Genomic DNA, 20,249 nt, shown 5'->3' with positions numbered 1-20,249 from the left:
TGAAATCAACTATAGTGGTTAATTCATGTTACTCAGCATCACTCTGTTACAAATGAAATATGGTTACCTCAGTTTTCTTTTTTTTTTTTTTACATATGTCGCCTTAGTGGTCACCACACCTCGACCCCACAGAGCCTTTCAGAGCTTCGCCATGAGCTTCAAAAACTACTGCTAAGCATGCTTCATCTTACAGACTTTGTTATGTTTTGTTTTCCTTGCCGGAGATCTCAAGTAGTTCACAGCTTCAAACTGCTTTTCAGGACTTGAAGACGTTTCTGCTACAGCAGCTTCTCTGCTGTATAAAAGTTGGGAGCCCACAGACAGGCCGGTCCGCTACTGCATTATTATGTTTTTACAGAGTTGCTCAGTGACGGTTCACAAAAAAAAATTAAATCTTTTTTTTCTTTTACTACCACAAGCTGAGGGGAATCCTTGTCGCAGCACAAACCTGTTGCCATGCAGCCAAATTTCAACTATCCCTCGCACCAACATGCTGTTTTTTGTTCCCCCACCTGGACGTTGTACATTCACAGAGTACATAAAAAAATGCATTTTAAAAATAAATATTTGGCTCAATGATCCCCAATGTCTGAATCTATAATTTTGTATAGAGTGATATGCACGAGTAGTACCATTTTGCGCCGTAAACAATCACCAGACTACAATGGAAACAAAAATAAAACCCTGATAAACCAAAACGAAGGGAGTATAAAGTTGGAACCCTGAGAATTTTATTATTCAAAGAGTGGATAATGCTCGATGGCTGACTCGGTAGGAAGACTTTTTGCTGATAAAACTTTTGTTTTAAAACTGCACTCGCTTTTTTTGTTGTTGTATGAAGTTGTTTCCATCATAGTTTCCTAAAATTTCAGTGCTGAGAATATATTAAAAAAAACTGAAGCTTTTCCTTTTTCACTGTAAGTGCCACATGAAGCTACTCCGAGTCAAACACTTTTGTTCAAACGCGACTTCAGCACAAATACACCCCCCCTTCCAGACGGCAATAAGACAAACACACGTGGATGCTACTGCGAGACAGTACTGGAGCAAGTTAACATTAAAATTAAATTTCAAACATTGTGAGATTTTGTCAGGATGGGGACAGACGTCAAAATGGAAATATATAAAAGTGGATGGCCTTATCAAAAAGTTTAATTTTACCTGCGCGAGGATAACTCAGTACAGAGAAAAAATCTGCGGTTGCATAGGTGGATACAGAGAGGTTAGGAAGGAAATCTGAGGTGTGGTGGTTGCTTCTGGGACCTGGAACAGTTCCCTCTTTTTTTCCCTTTTTATTTTTCCGTGAGCGACAGCTGCAGTATCCTCTCCAGCTCCTCCTCCTCCTGCTTCCTCCTCTTCTCATCTTCCTCTTGAGCTTGAGCGGAGAGCTCCATGGCCAGGCGGAGGTCTGAGTCGAGGCCAGGGGCGGGGCGGGAGGCATCTTGGTATTCTACCAGCACCCCCTCTGGGACACTCCTAGAAGGACATTTACAGGAAGTGACATCTCGCTGTGCTCTGCTGCTTTTATTGCTGATGGTGACGTTAAACTAACAAGCTGTGTTCCTACCTGTCATTTTGGGTGATTGGCACTAAACTTGCAAACTCCTCCTCCCCATCGTCCCAGACGCCCCCCTACAACCACCCAAAACACCACAGGCAGGTAAAAGGTGAGGCACATTGTAAAGTGAACATAACCCACGGCACTCATGCGAGCCTGAAGGCACATTTGCTCTGACCTGGCCCGGGCCTTGTTGAGAGTCGAGGAGACTCTGATGGATGGCGAACTGCAAAAGCTCCTCGTCGTTGTTGGGCGTGCGCGCGTGGCGGCCGCCCCCCCGGCGGTGATAACTCGCAGGGACCTCGAACACTGAGGGACACACCTGAAACGGAGGTGGCGCTGGAAAGGGGGAGAAATCACAAACACCTCAGTGCAAACTCTAAAATATAACATCAAAAGGTTATCCTGAACTACGTGTAGCAAGAGTTTATTCCAGCAGGTTTTAATCCACTGAAAACCACGTGGACCTACATTAGTCTGTGTAGGTAAAAAAGAAAAAAAAAATATGGTGGAATTGGGCAAGCTCAGAATCTCAGAGAAGGCGTTTAGGAGAAAATCTGAGAGAGAATCTGCTGCTAAACGGGAAAAAAAAGCAGAGAGCGAGTAAGACCACTGCCGGAAGCCGGAAGGTGGAGCGCCATAAAGTCAGGCTTGACTCCACAACACAAGCAGGGTTTGGAGTCTGAATGCTTTTTTGCCCCGTCTGCCACTGGCATTAATCAACAGAGCAATAAGACGATGATCCCAAACAGTTCACTATAGCTGACCTATTTTCATTCACTGTTTCCACAGGTAAACAAACGTATGAGGTAGTTGGCAGCCGTTCACAAATTTTGCTTCCAAGTTTTTAATTTAAGGACACATTTTAGGATTTTGTTTCTTGCTTTATGCAATATGTTAATAACAGGTCTTCATGACGTTGCAATGAGTAGCTTTAAAAGGCTAAATGTCCGGCTGTACTATTCTACCTGTCGCCGCTTCATTTTCCCCCGAGGAAGTCGGTGTGGTGGCTGCAGGTGAGCTCACTTCATTTTCATCTCTGCAGTTATTCAGATTACAGAATGTAATCCTGGCATTGAGCACATGAAACAGAGGAATCTCTGCAAGAGAGAAACGAAGAAGAAGAACAATGCTTTATCGAAATGTAATCTTAATTAAAATAATAATAAAAAAAAAAAAAAACACACACACAAATCAAAACAGGGAATGTCATATACCTATTTTAACAGGAAATCCAGGGGGAAAGTTCAGGGTTACAAAATCTCGTAGCCTTGCAAAATGGGAACTGGTTCGAGCCATGAGGTCAATGATGGGGGTCACCTGCTCCACCAGGGACAGAGGGTGTTCCTCGCTCATCCACAGTGTTCCTTTGAACCTGCGAGAAACAAGACAACATAAATCATAGATCAGATACGCTTCAGACTGATACAGAAACAAGGAGAAATAGAGAACTATGTTATAAAAGCCTTTAAAATCCGTTTTTACTTTTGTGTTCGAATGGTCAGCTCAATGGGACGGCCGATGTCTCTGTTCCCCAGGTCAAAGTCAGGGTCGAAATATTCATCTGGAGTGATTGCAGTGGGATTCGTGGCTGTTGCATACTCAAGAGTTAGGTCCTAAAATGTCAAGCAATCATCTGAAAAGAGCCAATTGGACAAACAGGAAAAAACGAACGCTGTTTTGAAACAAACTGCACATCTTACCCCCTGTGCACTTATGTGCTGCTCCACAGTCCCCAGCAGAGACTCCAAGACGTTCCTTTCACCTTTGAACGAAAAGTCAAGATGAAGTTTTATTAGTCCGGAGGATTATAAAAGTACAATCTGTAAATGATTTCAAATACATAATCTATGACAAAGGACGGAAAAGTGTCCACCTACTTTTAATCCTGGCTTTCTCCTCATCTGTTAGATGCTCTGTTCTTGTCCTGATTATGACATTTACATTGTTGACATTGAAAACCTGACAAAGCAACCACAATCAAATGTCAAATAACACAGACAAGCTGCGCTGTTTTCAGCAAACATGCACTGTGGTTTAAAACTAATTAAAAATACAGAAACTAAATAACTTATGTAAACCTTGGCTTCAAATCCTTGGATCACTTCTGTTCTCTCAGTTTTCCAACCCCATATACCCGACTTGCTCCTGTAAAAAAAAAAAAAGTGAACAGTGAAGAAAACAAATCACTTTCCCAAAACGCAGAGTCTGGTGAAACTGCACCCTGCCTTTAGGGAAGCTATCCAGAAACACTTTACCTGATGAGAAGCTAATATAAGACTTGGTGCTTGATGTAAAGCCAGGACACCAACTTAAATGTTAGTATAAAATTAATCATTTTGTACAATTATTAGTTAGAATAATAAAAAGCACAATAACATCAGATCAACATAAATCATAATCAAGTCTACTACAAATATCGTTAATAAAATAAGCAATTAAAACCGTGTGAAAACACATTTTGACATCTCTGTGGAGTTTAAACTCTCCGTGTCGGGAGAGAAAGAATGCAGGAAAAGCTTCTTGCCTTTCAAAAGCAATATTCTTTGTGTCCAAGTAGGTGTTGACAATTGGTGTCGTCAGCCGTTTGGCAACTTCCTGTTCAGCGGGCTGCATAGACTCCAGCGTGACGTCTTCCATTTCTTGAGATATGTTGAAGCGTTCGATGTCGACAACTTTGTCGTCGTGGTTCACCTCCATCAGCTCTGCACACGATTCTGTCAGGAGGCACATGGCACTTTACACACGCAGAAACAGAGACCAGGGCACGGCTCCGTGGTCCGGTTCGAGAAGCGAACACACACACACACACACCATCTCCTCTGAAGATGTAACTCCTCTGGCCTCTGATCCAGGTCATGTTTTCGAAGCCTAGCAGAGTGGCGTCCACTCGAAGGCAGGAGCCGCTTTTCCAGATGCGACACACATCACTCGGACAAATACGGGACAGAAGAGGGACTGTGAAGCAATAGCATGCCAAAAGAAAAAAACAACAATATTAATTCCCAATGAAAAAAATGTGACTCATACATAAACAAAAACAAGAGCGGCAGGTATGCCGTTCTGCCTGTATGACCTGATGAAACAGCTCAACCTGCAAAGAGTTATTATTTTGAGATGTTTCCCTACTGAAACATTTTACCTCTGACATACTGAGCTGCTGATAATCAGCTTAAATCATAACCTTATCATACACACATAATGAAATAAAATAAAACTTACTCCAGCTGGTAAATTCCCACTTCATTTCCATATAAAAGTCTGGAGACTGAGGGATAAACAAACACAGGTCAATTGTTACTCTTCAATGGATCATTTCCAGGCTCACGTCTCTACTAACGATGAGAAAGAGAAAATCTGTGACTGAGAACCTCTCGGATCTTCAGCAGAAGTTCAGGCACTCCTCCCAGCGCAGTGGAGGCTTTGAGGTAGTCTCTACGTTGAAGCACTAACTGAACCATCTCTGGATCTCCGGTGCTGACTGCTTCCTGCAGCACTACACAAAACGCATAACAAGTGTGATTGAAACCACTAAAGCTTTTAAAGGAACGCCAGTCTATCCCCTTGGTGTTGCAGTTGCCCATTAGAAAACCTCACAATGATGGTAAATGTCTTACTGTGACTGTAAGGAGCGCGCTACGCACAAACCAGAAACCCCATTAACAACAGACGGAAAAAACAAAAAAAACAAAAAATGATGTAAGACGCCCGTTTGAAAGAGAAATAAAAACCTATTATTGGTTTTAAAACATCCATTGTGTGTTAGGCTGCAAGCTTTAAAGCTAACCTGTCCAGTTGTTGGCATTTTCTTTAGTCACTTCAGCACCGTGTCTCAGGAGGACTCTCACCGACTCCAGGTGTCCGAGAGACACAGCCAGGTGCAGTGGGGTCCGACCCCTGGGGTCCACAGCTTCAACGTCATTCTGAGAAAGAGGAAAAAACTAGACATTAAAACAAATAAACAGATAGATCTGTTCACACGTGTGCACAGTAACAGCTCCTCAGACTATCATTGAGGACTTTGCTGATACCGACGCAGGACTAAGGGACACGTGCGTCACGTCTGCTTCTCGTCACCCTGCAATTGCTGCGTTGCTCACTGGTGATCAGCACCGGCCACACTGAAACAAGTGTCCAGCTTTTAAAATGTCATATTTAAACTATGTGAACGTAGCATGACTACTCCATCGTGGATTGTGTTGATCTCCATTGACCAATGGTATAAAAATGTTGTCAGGATTGACAAGAAAATGTCAATTTTATGGTGGCCACTTATAATATAATCAATTTATGAACTCCTGGTTTAGGTGTTGAAAAACAAATCACAGATCTTTAATGTCTTTGTACGTAAACACCTCAGTTTACACATGAATTACTCACTAAAGATGTCAGATATTTTAATTTTCATTTTGTGTTTACACTGTGCCTGCTAACTTGAAATCAGTAAGCTTGAGTCTTATTTTTGTTTCAAGTTACTCACTCATCTAAAACTGCTCATAAATCAAGTAACTACAGTGAAAACAGATAATAAAGGGCTGATTGTGTGTGACAGCAGAGCATCTGTCAACACCACTGGCCTACTTTGAACAAACAGTTCCCAGTTTTATTTAGCAATAAAAAAAAACAATATGACGGAATCCGCCATGAAGCCAGTTGTTCTGATTTGTTCCACCCACCTGTGATAATCTTAATTCCTCTTCCAGTTTCCTGTAATCATTCTCCCAAACTGCGGAATGCAGGGGAAACTTCACTCGGATGTTATCGCTAACATTAGCCGTGGACATCTTCCTCTTTCTCCAGCCTCTCAGAAAGAAGCTGCGGTAGCTACACGCTAGTTACAACTAAATGTACAACACATAATCCTCGTTTTCGCAGCAGAGTAGAGAGAAAAACACACACACACACATACACACACAATCCAGCGGCCAACTTTCCCCCTCCGAAGCCTTCGTCAAAATAAAACTTTTGAACAAGGAAGTGCCAGGAGCAGCACCGAGTAACGACAGGGGTGTCCTACATACGAACACACTCGCAAGTTTTGTCACCGTCATTCAAAATAAAGCAGCACACGCCTATAAAATGGCAGTTTCTTTAAGCGTAATGGTTGTTGTTGTCTTGTTTTGTTTTCGTTGACGCGAAACAGAAACGGCATTGGCAGTTAAAAGCGTATTTTTATTAAAGACCGAGAAAAAAACAATAGTCAGTTCCAGTTAGGACGAAACCATTTTGACACATTAGCATGGGGGAGGATACAAACCTAGCTAAATGTCACACAGAAATAAACTGAATCACAGTTAAACTCGAGTCTGTTAAATATTTAAATAATGCATCTTTATGATGAAAACATGAACTAAATACACTTTATGTGCTCTCATATAAAAATTAGAGTTCGTGTTTGGACTCTGACGTGGTGGTATCGCCGACGCTTTTACGTGCTGCGGAGGTAGGTTGAAAATGTGAAGCTGCACCTCCTGTTTGATAACCCGAGGAGGTGTCCCCTAATAATGATTCACTTATTAATCAAACTATTTTCTTTTAAATTTTAATTCTGCCACAATGATGCGATACGGTACAATAACAATAATAATTCTGAAAACTAAGACAACTTTAATTTTTTTTGTTTTGTTCCAATTGTGGTTGTTTTGTGTAACTTTAAACTGCCTATATTATTATTATTGTCATTTTACTTCTTTTTGATTTTATTTATTTATTTGAGACATGTCTGTTTGTGGTCTTTATGTGAATATTTTCTTTCTTTGTATCTGTATGTATAGTTGCATTTCTTGTTTGTTATTTTGAACCTCTTTTCAATTCCCGTTTATGTAAATTCTCAGTTTATTATAGTCAGTCCTGTGTCTCTTTGACCTTTTACTGCATTTCTTAGTGATATTATTTCTTGTTATTGGTCTTGATTTTCTAATTTTTGTCTCTTTTGTCAAGTTGCATCTCAGCTCAGTACCTTTTTTTCACTTTGTATTTCTGTGGATAAAACCCTTTTCTTTGGAGAAAATAAGCATTTCTATCTCTCTTTTCATTTATTTTGCATATCTTTAATAATTTATAAACAGTATATTCTCATTTTGCACCTCTGTGAGCATTTTTTTTGTCCTGTTGTATCTGCATAGATACATTTATTGGATCTCAGTGTGTCTTGGATCTCTCTGCCGTCGCTTGCTTCTTCTTTTGTGATCATAAATATCTCTTGTAGTTTTCATGTGGGTGACATGAGAGGTGAGAAGAGCCAGCTTGTTGATTTGAAATCAATTTATTATTTAAAAAATGTCGAGCAGAAAACTAGAAGTACCACTAATAGAGATGACCCGGTATCAAGATGTGATCAGACATATTCTCTACATGACAACAGCAACTAATAAAACATTTCACTTAATCTTATTGGCATTAAAATGAGCATTTGTTAGACCATTCATTTAGAAATGTCTCTACAACCAAACTCTGAGCAGACACCCATACAACCCCTGGACCCAGTTAATTATTTGATTATAAGATTTAACCATGTGGCCAATACAAATAATATTCTCCTTTGTGTTTATTTTATTTAGCAGTGTATAAGTCTTTTTTTTTTGTTGTTGTATTTAATGATCTTAAAGGGCTGTAAAAGAGGCATATTATCTGCGTTGAAGATAATAATTATATCTGTTGAAGAGGCATAATATCGGCTGTAAAGCTGACTCCTGCTCCGCCGGGTCACAGGGTGCATAGATCGAACGCACCTTCCGTGAGGCGTTTTAATAATGTGTTTTATTGCCCTCAGTATTGCCTGACAGGCTGTGTAACGGACGACACGTTGCATTGTATTCAGGTCTCATTTGTAGTTTGAGCTCTAAAAATTAAATATTGAGACTTTAGGTGTTTATTTATTGGGGTTTTTCCCAAGTGGCGTCATTTGCAATTTGAAGGCTTAGCCCGTCAGTTTTTATTTCCTGACAGTCCTCACTTCGGGCGTCACAGCCCTCGTTATTAGGTCACAGTAGCAGCTGTCTACCAGAGACTGTCTGCAAACTACCAAATGAGCGAAGGCTAGTTAGCGAGGCAGGTGGGTGCCCAGTCAGCTATAATTCAGGCAAGCAGCTTGTGTTGAGTCCCGAGAGGCAGCGGTATTATTGGCCATGTAGGAAAGGCCAGGTGAACTCAAAGGCATAAAGGAATTTAACAGGTCGGGCTTTTGATTTGTTTATATTAGCTAAAATTAGCCAAGGCGGAAGGCGTCTCCGCAGTGGGTGCATCTTGACGGAAATGTTATTTTACACCTTTTAAAAAGAAAACAAACAAAAAAAAAAGGTGGTGGGGGGGACCATTTCCTCTCGAGTTCGGGATGTCTAAACGTCTGAGAAACACCGAGGTCTGCGCAGACTGCAGTGCTCCAGGTAACAACAAGTTCATATGTATTTATCTGTTTACATGTGCTTCTTAAATCATTAAACCGGATTACAGGCGTCGCCCCGCGCTGCTTGCTGAAGTACCTCACCCATGCAGTTTACTGTAGATTTCCAGGGCAGGCTTATAGGCATTGTTTTCACTTATTTATGTATACTACATATTAATAACAGTGGTGTCCCAGCAGAAAGTGGTTTTTACTGCTTAATCTAGTTTGACATCTGTTCAGAAGTTAGATCCTAAAACATGTGATAAACTAAGGTTCCTTTAAGATGGCAATCATAAAAGTCAGTGAGTAAAGTGACTAAAACTAAACTCACTGAAGGACTATAAAGACAGCACTTCCATCCACTGCTTGTTTTTTTTATTTTTTTTAGATTAATAGCCCCAAAAAGACTGCACAGAAACGCCTTTAACCTAACAAAACATCAAGAAGATCTATATGTGATGTGGTGTTTTTCAGCTGCAGAACATCTGGGTTTCCAATCCGACGCGAGACCATCGATCCCTTCTGCAGAGATCAGATTTACAGAGTTCAAAACTGTTTTTTGTTTTTTACAGAGGAGTGAAGCTTTGTCCAGTCAAATGTTTGTAAGATGAGCAAATATCCATCGTATTGTTTCTGAAAACAAAAAACAAAAACAAAAAAATCCCTTTAAAGTGTCACTTACAGTAAAGAAAGAGAAACGACGTTGTGTTTTTTTTAAGCAGGCACAGGAAACAAAACAGGATGCCGTGACTGCATACGCTCATTACAGAAGAATTCTTCAGCTATTGTGTCGCCCGTAATGAATCGCCTGCTTTTTACATTAAAACAAAAATAACACATGGGGTTTTATTTTTAGGCTTTTTTCCCACGTAGGCAATCTCTTCACTTGTTATTGGTAAATGGGAAGACAGAGAAGCAGCAAGTATGCAAAGTATTTTGGTCTTTTTATGCCTTTCAGATTAGTTAACCCTGACGTTTCCTCAGCAGCTGGCCCGGAGTCGCCCCCACCCCCCCNTACCAGTTGTTGGGTGTTAATATTTTTAGAGTTTGGAGATGTGGTATCAGATTTAGTAGCTCTTGATGAAGAGGCACGTCAGCAGGTCTTGGTGGAGAGTTAAGTAGAGATCCATAAAACTGGGGATCGGGAGACAAAAAAAAAAAGTCTCCCCTGCAGCTGTTCTTTCTGCACCTCAGCTGCTGTTCGGACATTGACAGACTTCAGTGTTCATCCGTTCACACAGCCAGACACCCAATCTGCTGAACAGCTCACTGGCTGCATGAGGGTCATAAGGGTTTACTGTGTTTTCAGTCCTGAGGTGTTGGTTTCACGTGGGAGTCACTAGTAGAAGATTCCTTTTTTGACATCTGGGTTGGATAAAGTCTGGTTTCAAAGAAAACAGACAAAAAAGTCCAGACTGAACACATACATTGTGTTTTTATTTTGCTCACAGACGCTGTGCAGCGTCTTCGTACGCAGCTCCGCCGTTTCTCTTTTCTCTGCTGTCTTTGCGCTGTTTTAAAAAGAGGAAGCAGCTCTTACAGAGAGTGCTTCCACCTCCGCTGGTCCTCACTTCCTTTTTACAAATGTCTCTTTTACGCCCTGCATGGCTTCATCTCAATCCGCTGGTAAAACGGCTTTAAATGACGGCTGCAGCTACATTTAACCACCTGGCCTGTTAGAATAATATGGGTATTTAAAATAATTCTTTTAGATCATTTTAGAAGCCCAGTGATTGCATAAACCCACAGGTGCGGAAAAGTGTAGCTGTCATGGACGTCGTATCAGTAGAGTTTTGATGCTGAGTTTGTTGTTTTCTGCTCCGTTTCAGAGCCTCGCTGGGCCTCAGTGAACAGGGGCGTGTTGATCTGTGATGAGTGCTGCAGCGTTCATCGAAGTCTTGGCAGACACAGCTCCCAGGTCCGTCACCTGACGCGGATGCCATGGCCTCCGACGCAGCTACAGGTTAGCCGCCCTCGCCGGAAACCATTCACGTTGAGCTCTGCCGCTCGCCTGTGCTGTTAAACCTTCGTCTGTTTTTTCGTTCTCTTCCAGATGGTTCAGACGTTGTATAGCAATGGTGCAAATTCAATATGGGAGCACTCCCTCCTGGACCCTTCCTCTGTGATGAGCGGAAAGCGCAAACCCAACCCTCAGGACAAACTCCAGTGAGGCTTCATGTTTGGAAATATTTACAGCAGGGCTTTGTTGTTAGATGTTCCTTTGATAATGTGAATTAACACCNAAAAAAAAAAAAAGGGTTTTGTCTTATTTACGTCATGTCTGTTTTTTAAAGTCCAACCAAATCAGAGTTTATAAGAGCCAAATATCAAATGCTGGCATTTGTCCATCGCATGCCGTGTCGGGAGGACGACAGCTCCACGGCAAAGGATTTAAGTAAGGTGAGGAGAAACCACTGCTTCGCTAAGATTACACTGCAAATGAAACATCCTTTTTATTTAGCATAAACACAGGTTCCTCTTTTTTTTTTTTTTTTTTTTAATGTGCTTTTTCATTTTAAAGCAATCCTTCTCTTTCAGCAACTTCACTCGAGTGTACGTACAGGCAATCTGGAGACGTGCCTGAGGTTACTGTCCCTAGGAGCACAAGCCAATTTCTTTCACCCCGTAAGACTAAAGTCTCTGTTTCAAACCGTCAAGCTCGTTTGTGTTTTGTGCTAAATTTGATCTCATAGCGTCTCGTCCTGTCAAATCGTTGCCCCCGCCAGGAGAAAGGAAACACTCCGCTGCATGTCGCCGCGAGGGAGGGCCAAATCTCGCAGGTGGAGTTGTTGTCCGTTTACGGGGCAGATCCTGGAGCTTTAGACAGCAATGGAAAAACTCCTTTTGACCATGCGCAGTAAGTTCTCTGACTTGTGGACGCACTTCAGAGACTTGAGGCCCTAATTTGCTCTTTTCAGGTCTTAAATTGTGTTGCCTGTTGTGTGTTTTTCAGAGAAATTGGTCACTTTGACCTGGCAGATAGGCTGGTGGAGATTCAGTATGAACTCACCGATCGACTGGCGTTCTACCTGTATGGGAGAAAACCAGGTATGCAGTGAGGTAGATCTTTAAATAACGCTTATGACCTAATTAGAGATGAAACAAAATGTACACTTTCTGTTTAATAGTAAGGGTCTCCAGAACTGTAAATGCTTCCTATATGGAATGATCAAATTGTTCTTGAGAGTGTTTTCTCATATGTGTTGACCAATACTTTGCCATAAATCCAAAATGCTCTTCTCGTTGTTTCTTTCAGAACACACAAATAATGATCACTTCATTGTTCCACAGCTGGCTGACAGGTAGGAAAAGCCAAATTTGTTGAGTTAAAATGATATCGGACTCTGGTTCAAACTGTTTGAAGTGATTCATGGTTGCATTATTTATTTTTTCTACTCTGAAGCTTCTAATAAGGACCTCTCTGCAGTGTCTGTTATCTGGTTTAGATGAATCAGACCCATTAGAGGCTCGGGGTGATTTAAGCAAATGATTAGGTTGTCACGCCAAACGACTCGGCTCGTTTTTAAAAACAAGCAGAGAACCAAAAAACGCCACTGCTGAGCCGTCGTTGTTCTTTTTTAAATGTCAGTGATGCATTTGATCCTTTTTTTTTAAAATTTGCTGTCTTTTGATGGATTAGAAACATGTAAGTATACCTTAAGCAACAATGTGTATTCTGTTGATTCAAAGTTTAAAAAAAAAAAAAAGGGGGGGAAATGTATATTAACAAAAGTTCTGTTCTGGTTGCAGCAGTTCGGATCTGACTGAACTTGCAAAAGCAGCAAAGAGGAAACTGCAGTCTGTAAGTGTTGCCAAACATTAGAGATTTTTTTATACCTCTTAATAAAACTAAGTGTGACTTCCTTCATGTTCTTGCAGCTCAGTAATCATTTATTTGAGGAGCTGGCCATGGATGTGTACGATGAGGTGGACAGACGAGAGACTGATGCAGGTAAAGAAAAGAGGTGTTAGAAGAGGCCTCTTCAGTGGGGTGTCCTTGTTACACAGCCTTTAAAACCTACAACCATGTTGCAGTGAAAGGTGTGAATTAACAGCAGATGTAGTTTTAAACCCAGCCGTCTCGTTGTTTGCAGTGTGGTTGGCCACACAGAATCACAGCAAGCTGGTGACGGAGACGACGCTGGTCCCTTTTCTTCCTGTGAATCCAGAGTATTCCTCAACAAGAAACCAGGCAAGTCGGCCATGCAGAGGTCCCCTCAAACCCTGTTTCTACATCCTGCTTATTGGCTGCTGCCGTGTAATGCCGTCTGCCTTATTTAGGGACGACAGAAGCTCGCAAGATTTAACGCGCACGAGTTTGTAACGCTAGTGATCGACATACTGAGTGATGCTAAATGCCGACAGCAGGGGAGTTCAGCTGTCAGTCCTAAAGGTTGGTGTCTCCACGCTGCGTTTGTTCCTGAATCCTGTTAACGCTGACATGTAATACAGACTCTAACCATTCCACATTGTGTTTTTTTCTTTTATCCAGATAACGTTGAGCTCATACTGAATAGCACCGCCGTCCGACACTGCAGCGATAGCCAAGATACGGACCCTGACTACGACAAAGTGGCGTCCGACGACGATACAGATCAAGAGCTTCCGTCAAGCAAAGAAGAAAGGACCAAGGTGTTTAGCCACTAAGTTCACAAATTAAAACCGCTAAAAGACACAGTGTTTTTTTTTTTGTTTGTTTTGTTTTTTTCTGTTGTTGTTGGCATTTTTGTTTCTTATTAATATCCTCTACAGAGCTTGGACTCTGACCTTTCTGACGGCCCCATAACCATGCAGGAGTACGTGGACGTGAAAAACGCGCTCTCTGCCTCCGAAGCCCGGATCCAGGAGCTCATGAAAACCCAGAACGATCTGAACGATCAGCTGAGACTCATGCGGATAAAGGTATCCACCGCGCTCCATCAATCCGATCACTAACACCGGCAGGGTGGGGGCCCAGGCAGCCGGCCCCGCCCTCTGTTTTTAACCAGCATGAGTGGAAACGGTACATTTGACCCGTTTTGTTTTCTTTCTTTTGCATTTGTTGTTGACTTTCAGTTTTAATAACAACATAATACATTTCATATTTTTGTAATTAAAGTAGAGTTAAAGCAACGCCATCTAATGTTACTAACAAGCATGTTCTAAGACAGAAGCATGACAAATCTGACAGTAGGTTTGAATTCTTCATGAGACTAAAACTGTTGTACAAATGTTATCTTGCTTCATCACATGTACTGTATTTTTTTAAAAATTTTTGCATAGTATTTTTTATTTTTGCATATTATCGACTGTTTATTTTCTGTTGTATTTATTATTTGATGCATTTTCTTTTAAAATAGTTACATTTATCCAAAAGGTAATCCTCAAACTAACTTAGAAAGGTCTTTTTGACCCAACAGTTTCGTCATAAAACAGAGACTCAGTTTAACGATCAGTGTTCTGCTAGATGCAAACAGGCTGGGGGGAAAAACTGATCATTTCTGGTCACATGTTTTAGAGTTATTACAGGTTGTTTTTGTTAAGTCAAATTTGCTTTAATGTGGCTGTTTATAGGAAAATTAGATATTTTTTTGTTTGTTTTAGATGTACTTAAATTTTTTTTTCTGTTATTTTCCATAAATAGGTCGTAGTTCTCAGTGTAAATTTAGGTGAAGGTGTGATGGAGAAAACCTGCAGGATTCAAAGCAAGTTATTAAAAAAATGGAAATAAGCTTGCAAACTTATTAGCAACAGAGTTTAGCTGGATTTGGAATCAGACGCTTTATCAAACATGGAGGTTAGTACTGAAGCCCCCTTTCCACCAACAAAACTCTCCTGTTTTTTATTTTTTTAATGCAAATTGTTGCATTCTCTTAGAGTTTTACTTTTCCTGAATGCCTTTTCCCCACAATTCTCAAGTCAGTCTGTCTTTACTTTTAGCTGCATCTTTACGCAACAGCTTCCTGCTTGCTTATCACTTGCTTTGCATGTTCAGACAGGTTAAAATACTCTTAAAAAAATCCTGTGATAGGTGAACCAGACAAGAACTTGATTGTGTGAGTTAGTTTTTTTTCTCTGCAGCTAGTAACTGCTGGAATCTGTAGCTGTTCCAGTAAAAATGGTAAAATTTTCCTTTTTTTTATGTTATGATGCAGATTATTCTTACATAAAACAAAATGTGGGTAATATTTTGCTAAGTGAATCAGCTTCAGATTGTAAAGTTTAGAGAGAGTAGAGACTGTGCTATGAATCGTGACAGGGAACAAAGCTTGCTTTGCTGAGAGCTCCTCTCAGTCTCTCGCTGACCGTCTCTTCCAGCTGCAATCTCTGCAAAGCGAGAACATCTCTCTAAGGCGGCAGGTCACAACCAATATGTATCAGACCCCCAGCGGTCCAGACTACCCCGCCCCCTCCAGCCCCTCAGCCCTGAAACGCCGGCAGTCTGCGCGGGCCAGTCGGCCCATGTCTATGTATGAGACCGGCTCAGGCCTGAAGCCCTATCTCCCCAAAGGGGAAACTCCTTACCCCGAGGAGGGTCTCCCCACCCTGCAGCCCTTCCCACCTCATGTAAGTAAGACCTGTTCCCTGCTCTCCTTTGCAGTTTCCTCTCCACTGCCCTGTCTCCATGTCTTTTCCTTATCTCTTTACCATGTCTGCAAAAGTTTCCTTCTTCCTTTTATTTATTTTTTGGTTAGGTTTTCTTTCAGTTTTATTTTTCTGGGTCATTTTGGGTCACACCAAAAATCAGCTTTTTTGTTTTTAATTTTTTTGAACAAAACATAGCTGTAGGAGCAAAACGATGCTGTTATGATGATCATTTTTTATTTTTTAAGTTTTGTACTGTTTTATGTTAATGAATCATTAAAACTTCCATGCAAATCTGTTGTGTTTTGTAATGCATGCCACACATACACCTCTCATCTGCCGGGATTCTCCGTTTAACAAATTCTGCCATTAAACGCGAGCCTGTTCATCATTTCTGCCTAACCTTTCAGGGAATTATCCGCCAGCCCTTTTTTTCATTAATATCCATTTGCTGCTCGGGGAAATAAACTGCAGCCGTTTTAATTCTCTGCATACAACTTAATCTGTGTAAATGGTATTGATTTGTCATCAAGTCCCTCTTCGAAAAGAGCAGCTCTGTTTCGCGCTGCGTTTCATTTTCATGGTCATTGCACATCCACATCTTCACATTAACTGTTCCATCATCATTACCAATAAACCTCGTCGGAATCTGTCTTTAGGGGACGCATGAAATGTTGCATCTCAGTTCCGCTGGTGTAAAAACTGTATTTTTAAAAATATGATGTGAACCCTGTCTTTAGACAGAGAGGGCTGCTTTTGTGACCTCTTCATCCCTTCCGTCATTTCCATCCACCCTGTCTTGGTCCAAGGACGACGGTTCTCAGGTTAAGTACACGCACACGCGGTCGGCGTCTTGTGGGACGCGGCGAGTCTGTCCCGTGTTCTCCTGCTGCTCCTCTCTACGCCGCTGCATGAATCGACCCGCCGCTGGCTGCCTTCATCAGCATCATCCTCACCGCACTGCTGAAGTGGAATGGTGTAGTTTTGTGAATGTGCGACGTCCGACTGACTGCCGAAGTTCGAGCAGGAAGTCGTGCTGCAGCAGCTGCCTACTTTAACAGCTTCTTTCCACACGTGTAGCAAAACCCCCCCCCAAAAAAGTCAAAAGTTTTGTCTAAAATGTGTTGTCGGTGCTTTGATTCATTTTATAGCCTTGGATGCAAAACACAAAGAGGCACAAACAGTGAAATCTGCCCCTCTTCAGCTGCTAACCTCACACTTGTACGAAGTCAGGTTGTTCTTTTGCTTCGGCTAACAAAATCTTTCGCATAAACAACATGCTTTTGCTTCAACAAAGGCCAGACACTGTGGCGATCCAGAAGGCGTCTGCTGTTTGAAAAGGTGGCTCGCCTGTGCGGGCAGAAGGAGCTCATCTGCAAGCTTGGCCCGGCTGTGTTCAGACCCGTCGGTTTGGAGGAATTAAATGTAGACTCTTGGATGCGGAGATCAGGCGTGTGAAAACATTAACAGCAGGCTCGTTGGTCTCTGCTTTATATTTCCAAATGAAGCCTGGAGTCGGATGTTGAATAAAATAACCCTCCCTGACGTATAGAGGAGGAACTTATCTGAACTTTGGCTTTATGTTCTTGAATAATAATCACCCGGGTTTGACCTGCCTTTAATTTTAATATTATTACAACATTTCTGGACATCTAGCATATGAGTGATGAGCTTTTCCTTTGTTTTAACTAACAGAGTCATCTGAATGAAACCAGATAATGGTAACAATCAGGCAGGTTTACCTTCAGTTACACGTTACACTGATATGAACAACTCATTTGAACTTTGTATTTTCCTTTAAAAAAACACATTTCCTATATTCACTAAACATGCCGTCTGGCCTCACAGCTTTATTGACTTGTTTTAATCAGACATCTGAGCTTTTACTCGTCTATTTCTAACCTGATCAACAGACAGAGGCTTACATTTAAACTATATTCTACTTTAATTGATTCTGACATTGTGTATAATATCAAAATACTGTTTATGTTGTCCATAAATTGGAGCTCTTACATTTTATTGGCTGTTTTGTTGCCTCTCTTCCTTCCAGAGCTCAAAGCTGGAAAAGCAAATCAGCATGCCAGAAAGTGATTATGACAACACGTTCAATGACTTTGAGATGGATGACTTGGGGTAAGAAGTTGTCTTTTATGCTAAAAGACAATGTTTTCTCGTATACAGTATAACCTGGAGTAAATTAAAACGGTTGAAAATCTTAGAGAGGGCTCTGATTTCTTGTGATTGGTGTTTTTGCAGCTTCTGCAGGAGAGGGAGGCTGAGGAGCGGCGGCTGGCTGGGAGAAGGCAGCTCAATCCCTGAACTGGATGATCTGGAGACGGAGTCAGACCCGACTCTTCCCAGCACCGAGGACGTCATCCGGAAAACCGAGCAGATCACCAAGAACATTCAGGAGCTGCTGCGTGCCGCTCAGGATAACAAACATGACAGGTCAGGCCCTGATGAGAAAAGCTTTTTTTTTTTATTATCAGTTTTCGTATTTTTTGTCCTTCATTCCTTTCTTCAGTTTCAAACCCAAGTTCATCGTTATTCTGTGACAATTAGTTGTTTTTATGCTCTGTCCATTTCCACTTTTTATTCCTGCCAACTCCACTCCTCTTCATGCTCCATCCACCCATGCTCTGCTGTTCCCTTCGGTTTCTCCGTCCTTCCTGCGAGCAGACCGTGTGAGCGTGAAGGTGTGCGGCGACTCAGGCACAGCCTGGGATGTTTCAGCACCCTGGTGCCCTGGGCCGAGAAGGCCCCCTCTCCCCTTCAGCCGCTCAGCCTCCGATCCCCTGACCCCACCTCCTGGTACTCTGGCTTCTGTCCCTGCCTCCCAGGCACAGTTTTATCTTCCTCTCCCTCACACGGTGTCTTCCTCTGTTGTGCCTCACCTGCTAACAGATTCGCTCTTTTTCCTGAGTGTGCTTCTGTGTTTTGAATGGTGCTTAAAGAGTTTTTGGTTTTCATTCAGTTTACCATTTAATCACTGAATTAGAATTTGCTTTACAAAAGAAAGGTAAGTTCCAACTGAAACAGCTGTTAAAATTTCCAGGTTGATGTTTTTTGGTGTTAGATGGCATGTTTTTTGAAGTTGATGATGCATGGTTGCAGTGAAAACTTGGTTTGTTTATAATAGCTGCTGATTCATATTTGTTTATAATTAATAATCTGAGCTGCTGTTTCTTTTGTTAAAAATGAACTCTTCTTCCCTCGTAGCTTCATACCCTGCTCAGAAAGAATACATGTGGCTGTAACAGAAATGGCTGCCCTCTTTCCAAAGGTTTGAAAGCACTCTTATATTTATGTAACTTAAGAAGATTTGTTAGTTTCTGAGCTGTTAACACACACATACCTCTTAGCACCAATCTCCACAAAAGCTGACGGTCGGATCTCCTCTTAAATGTAAACCTTTTAAACATTCCTCTGCAGAAGCCTCGCTCAGAGACGGTCAGAAACTCTCTGCGCTTGCTCACCTCCAGCGCGTGCCGCCTCCAGAACGAGTGCCGGAAGGCCGTCCCTTCGGAGGGCGGCTCGGGGCCCGACACGCAGCTGGTCACCCAGCAGGTCATCCAATGTGCTTATGACATTGCCAAGGCCGCCAAGCAGCTTGTTACTATCACAACAAAGGAGAACACCAACTGAAGACTACCTAAAGGCCTGCAAAGCCCGTCTGCATCTCAGTGTTGTATTTTATTGTATTTAAATGTATTCGGGATAATATATGCATGCATTGTATTTTAATATTGTCAATGTTATTCTAGATAGGAATATTGTAGATAATACTGACAATATTTAAAAGGCAAGACTATCAAGGGGGAAATCGAAAATGCAACTTAGATGTGTCTAACTCTTACCGTAGCACAATTTCTTAAGAGGTAATTCAGTATCTTCCAGTTAGCAGGCCTGTTTATAGATTACTCTGTCAGTAAGTATTAGAAAATATCCTTAGTCTGTCCATAGATGAATTAAGCACAGTTTGGTGAAACAAGTTAATGTTATCAGTCTCAAACCACGTATAGATACTGAAAAAAATCAAACAAACAGACGACTTATTGCTGGTTTCTTCACTAAAACCACTGAACAGCCATCATACCATAAAGCTTAATGCAAAAGAAAACAATGAAACTGTGTCGTTCTATGAAATGTTGAAATCAATGTTCATTCACACTCTGTAGCTCTGCATTATTACTGTTTGCTGCATTGACAAAGCAGTTTGTTTTGTTTCCTGTCCAAGCACAGAGTACTCCTGTGAGCCCATTTATAAGTCGGTGGAGGTCGACTTGTTCAGGGGCCAAGCTGTTCTCACCAGCATCAGCATATTGTGGTTTACACTTTTATTTTGGGCTCCACTTTGCACTGCGTACCACAGCCGTTTCACATCGGTGCTGTTTAAACGTATAGAACTAATAGCCATGAATGTGTGTGTGTGTGTGTGTGTGTTTGTCTCTGTTTTGCTGTTTGTTCTGTTCTTAATGTGTAACACATGACAGATGTTTAGATGTTTCCTATGTCACTGAACAGCCCAACGTTTATCCTCATTAAGCACTTCAGAAATCATTTTCACTTTTATTCCAAGTAACGTCTCTTCCTGTGCTCGACTGAAGTGCAGACATGTATGTGACGCAACTGTCAAACTGCACTTGAGGAAACGAATATTTTTAAATAAATTTTTATTTATAAATAAACATACCCTTCTGTGGTTTGTGAGATTTGTTTTTACGTTTAGGCAGAAATATTCCA

The 20,249-nt window shown here is 41.5% G+C and overlaps 2 protein-coding genes across 14 annotated transcripts; one reads left to right on the top strand and one right to left on the bottom strand.

Moving 5' to 3' along the window:
• Nucleotides 1-6,758, bottom strand: ankrd13a (ankyrin repeat domain 13A). The gene is made up of 15 exons (XM_017413583.3): nt 6,235-6,758; nt 5,346-5,481; nt 4,930-5,054; nt 4,781-4,826; nt 4,373-4,516; nt 4,086-4,275; nt 3,640-3,706; nt 3,439-3,520; nt 3,262-3,323; nt 3,044-3,174; nt 2,776-2,933; nt 2,527-2,658; nt 1,737-1,897; nt 1,568-1,632; nt 1-1,476 (listed from the first exon to the last, which is right to left on the bottom strand). The coding sequence occupies exons 1-15, from the start codon at nt 6,340-6,342 to the stop codon at nt 1,293-1,295; spliced, it is 1,791 nt and encodes a 596-aa protein (XP_017269072.1). The 5' UTR covers nt 6,343-6,758; the 3' UTR covers nt 1-1,292.
• A 1,781-nt stretch (nt 6,759-8,539) lies between these two features.
• git2a (G protein-coupled receptor kinase interacting ArfGAP 2a) lies at nt 8,540-20,198 on the top strand. Of its 13 annotated transcripts, XM_017413910.3 has the most exons (22): nt 8,546-8,943; nt 10,772-10,905; nt 10,996-11,108; nt 11,237-11,342; nt 11,481-11,567; nt 11,669-11,799; nt 11,896-11,990; nt 12,199-12,244; nt 12,583-12,588; nt 12,693-12,744; nt 12,822-12,894; nt 13,037-13,134; nt 13,224-13,335; nt 13,435-13,574; nt 13,695-13,844; nt 15,240-15,488; nt 16,247-16,330; nt 17,557-17,639; nt 17,763-17,954; nt 18,186-18,317; nt 18,726-18,789; nt 18,939-20,198. In XM_017413910.3, exons 1-22 carry the CDS (start codon nt 8,892-8,894, stop codon nt 19,149-19,151), a joined length of 2,412 nt encoding a protein of 803 aa, XP_017269399.1. In that variant the 5' UTR covers nt 8,546-8,891; the 3' UTR covers nt 19,152-20,198. The 13 variants fall into 13 exon arrangements, with proteins under 13 accessions (XP_037831719.1, XP_017269397.1, XP_017269393.1 ...); XM_017413908.3 differs by having other exon boundaries at nt 8,541-8,943; nt 13,737-13,844; nt 17,763-18,317; XM_017413904.3 differs by having other exon boundaries at nt 8,543-8,943; nt 17,763-18,317.
• The last annotated feature ends 51 nt before the right edge of the window (nt 20,199-20,249 follow it).

The sequence above is a fragment of the Kryptolebias marmoratus genome, linkage group LG1, assembly GCF_001649575.2.
Source record: "Kryptolebias marmoratus isolate JLee-2015 linkage group LG1, ASM164957v2, whole genome shotgun sequence".
NCBI classification, from domain to species: domain Eukaryota; kingdom Metazoa; phylum Chordata; class Actinopteri; order Cyprinodontiformes; family Rivulidae; genus Kryptolebias; species Kryptolebias marmoratus.
This window is presented reverse-complemented; position numbering and strand designations above follow the sequence as displayed.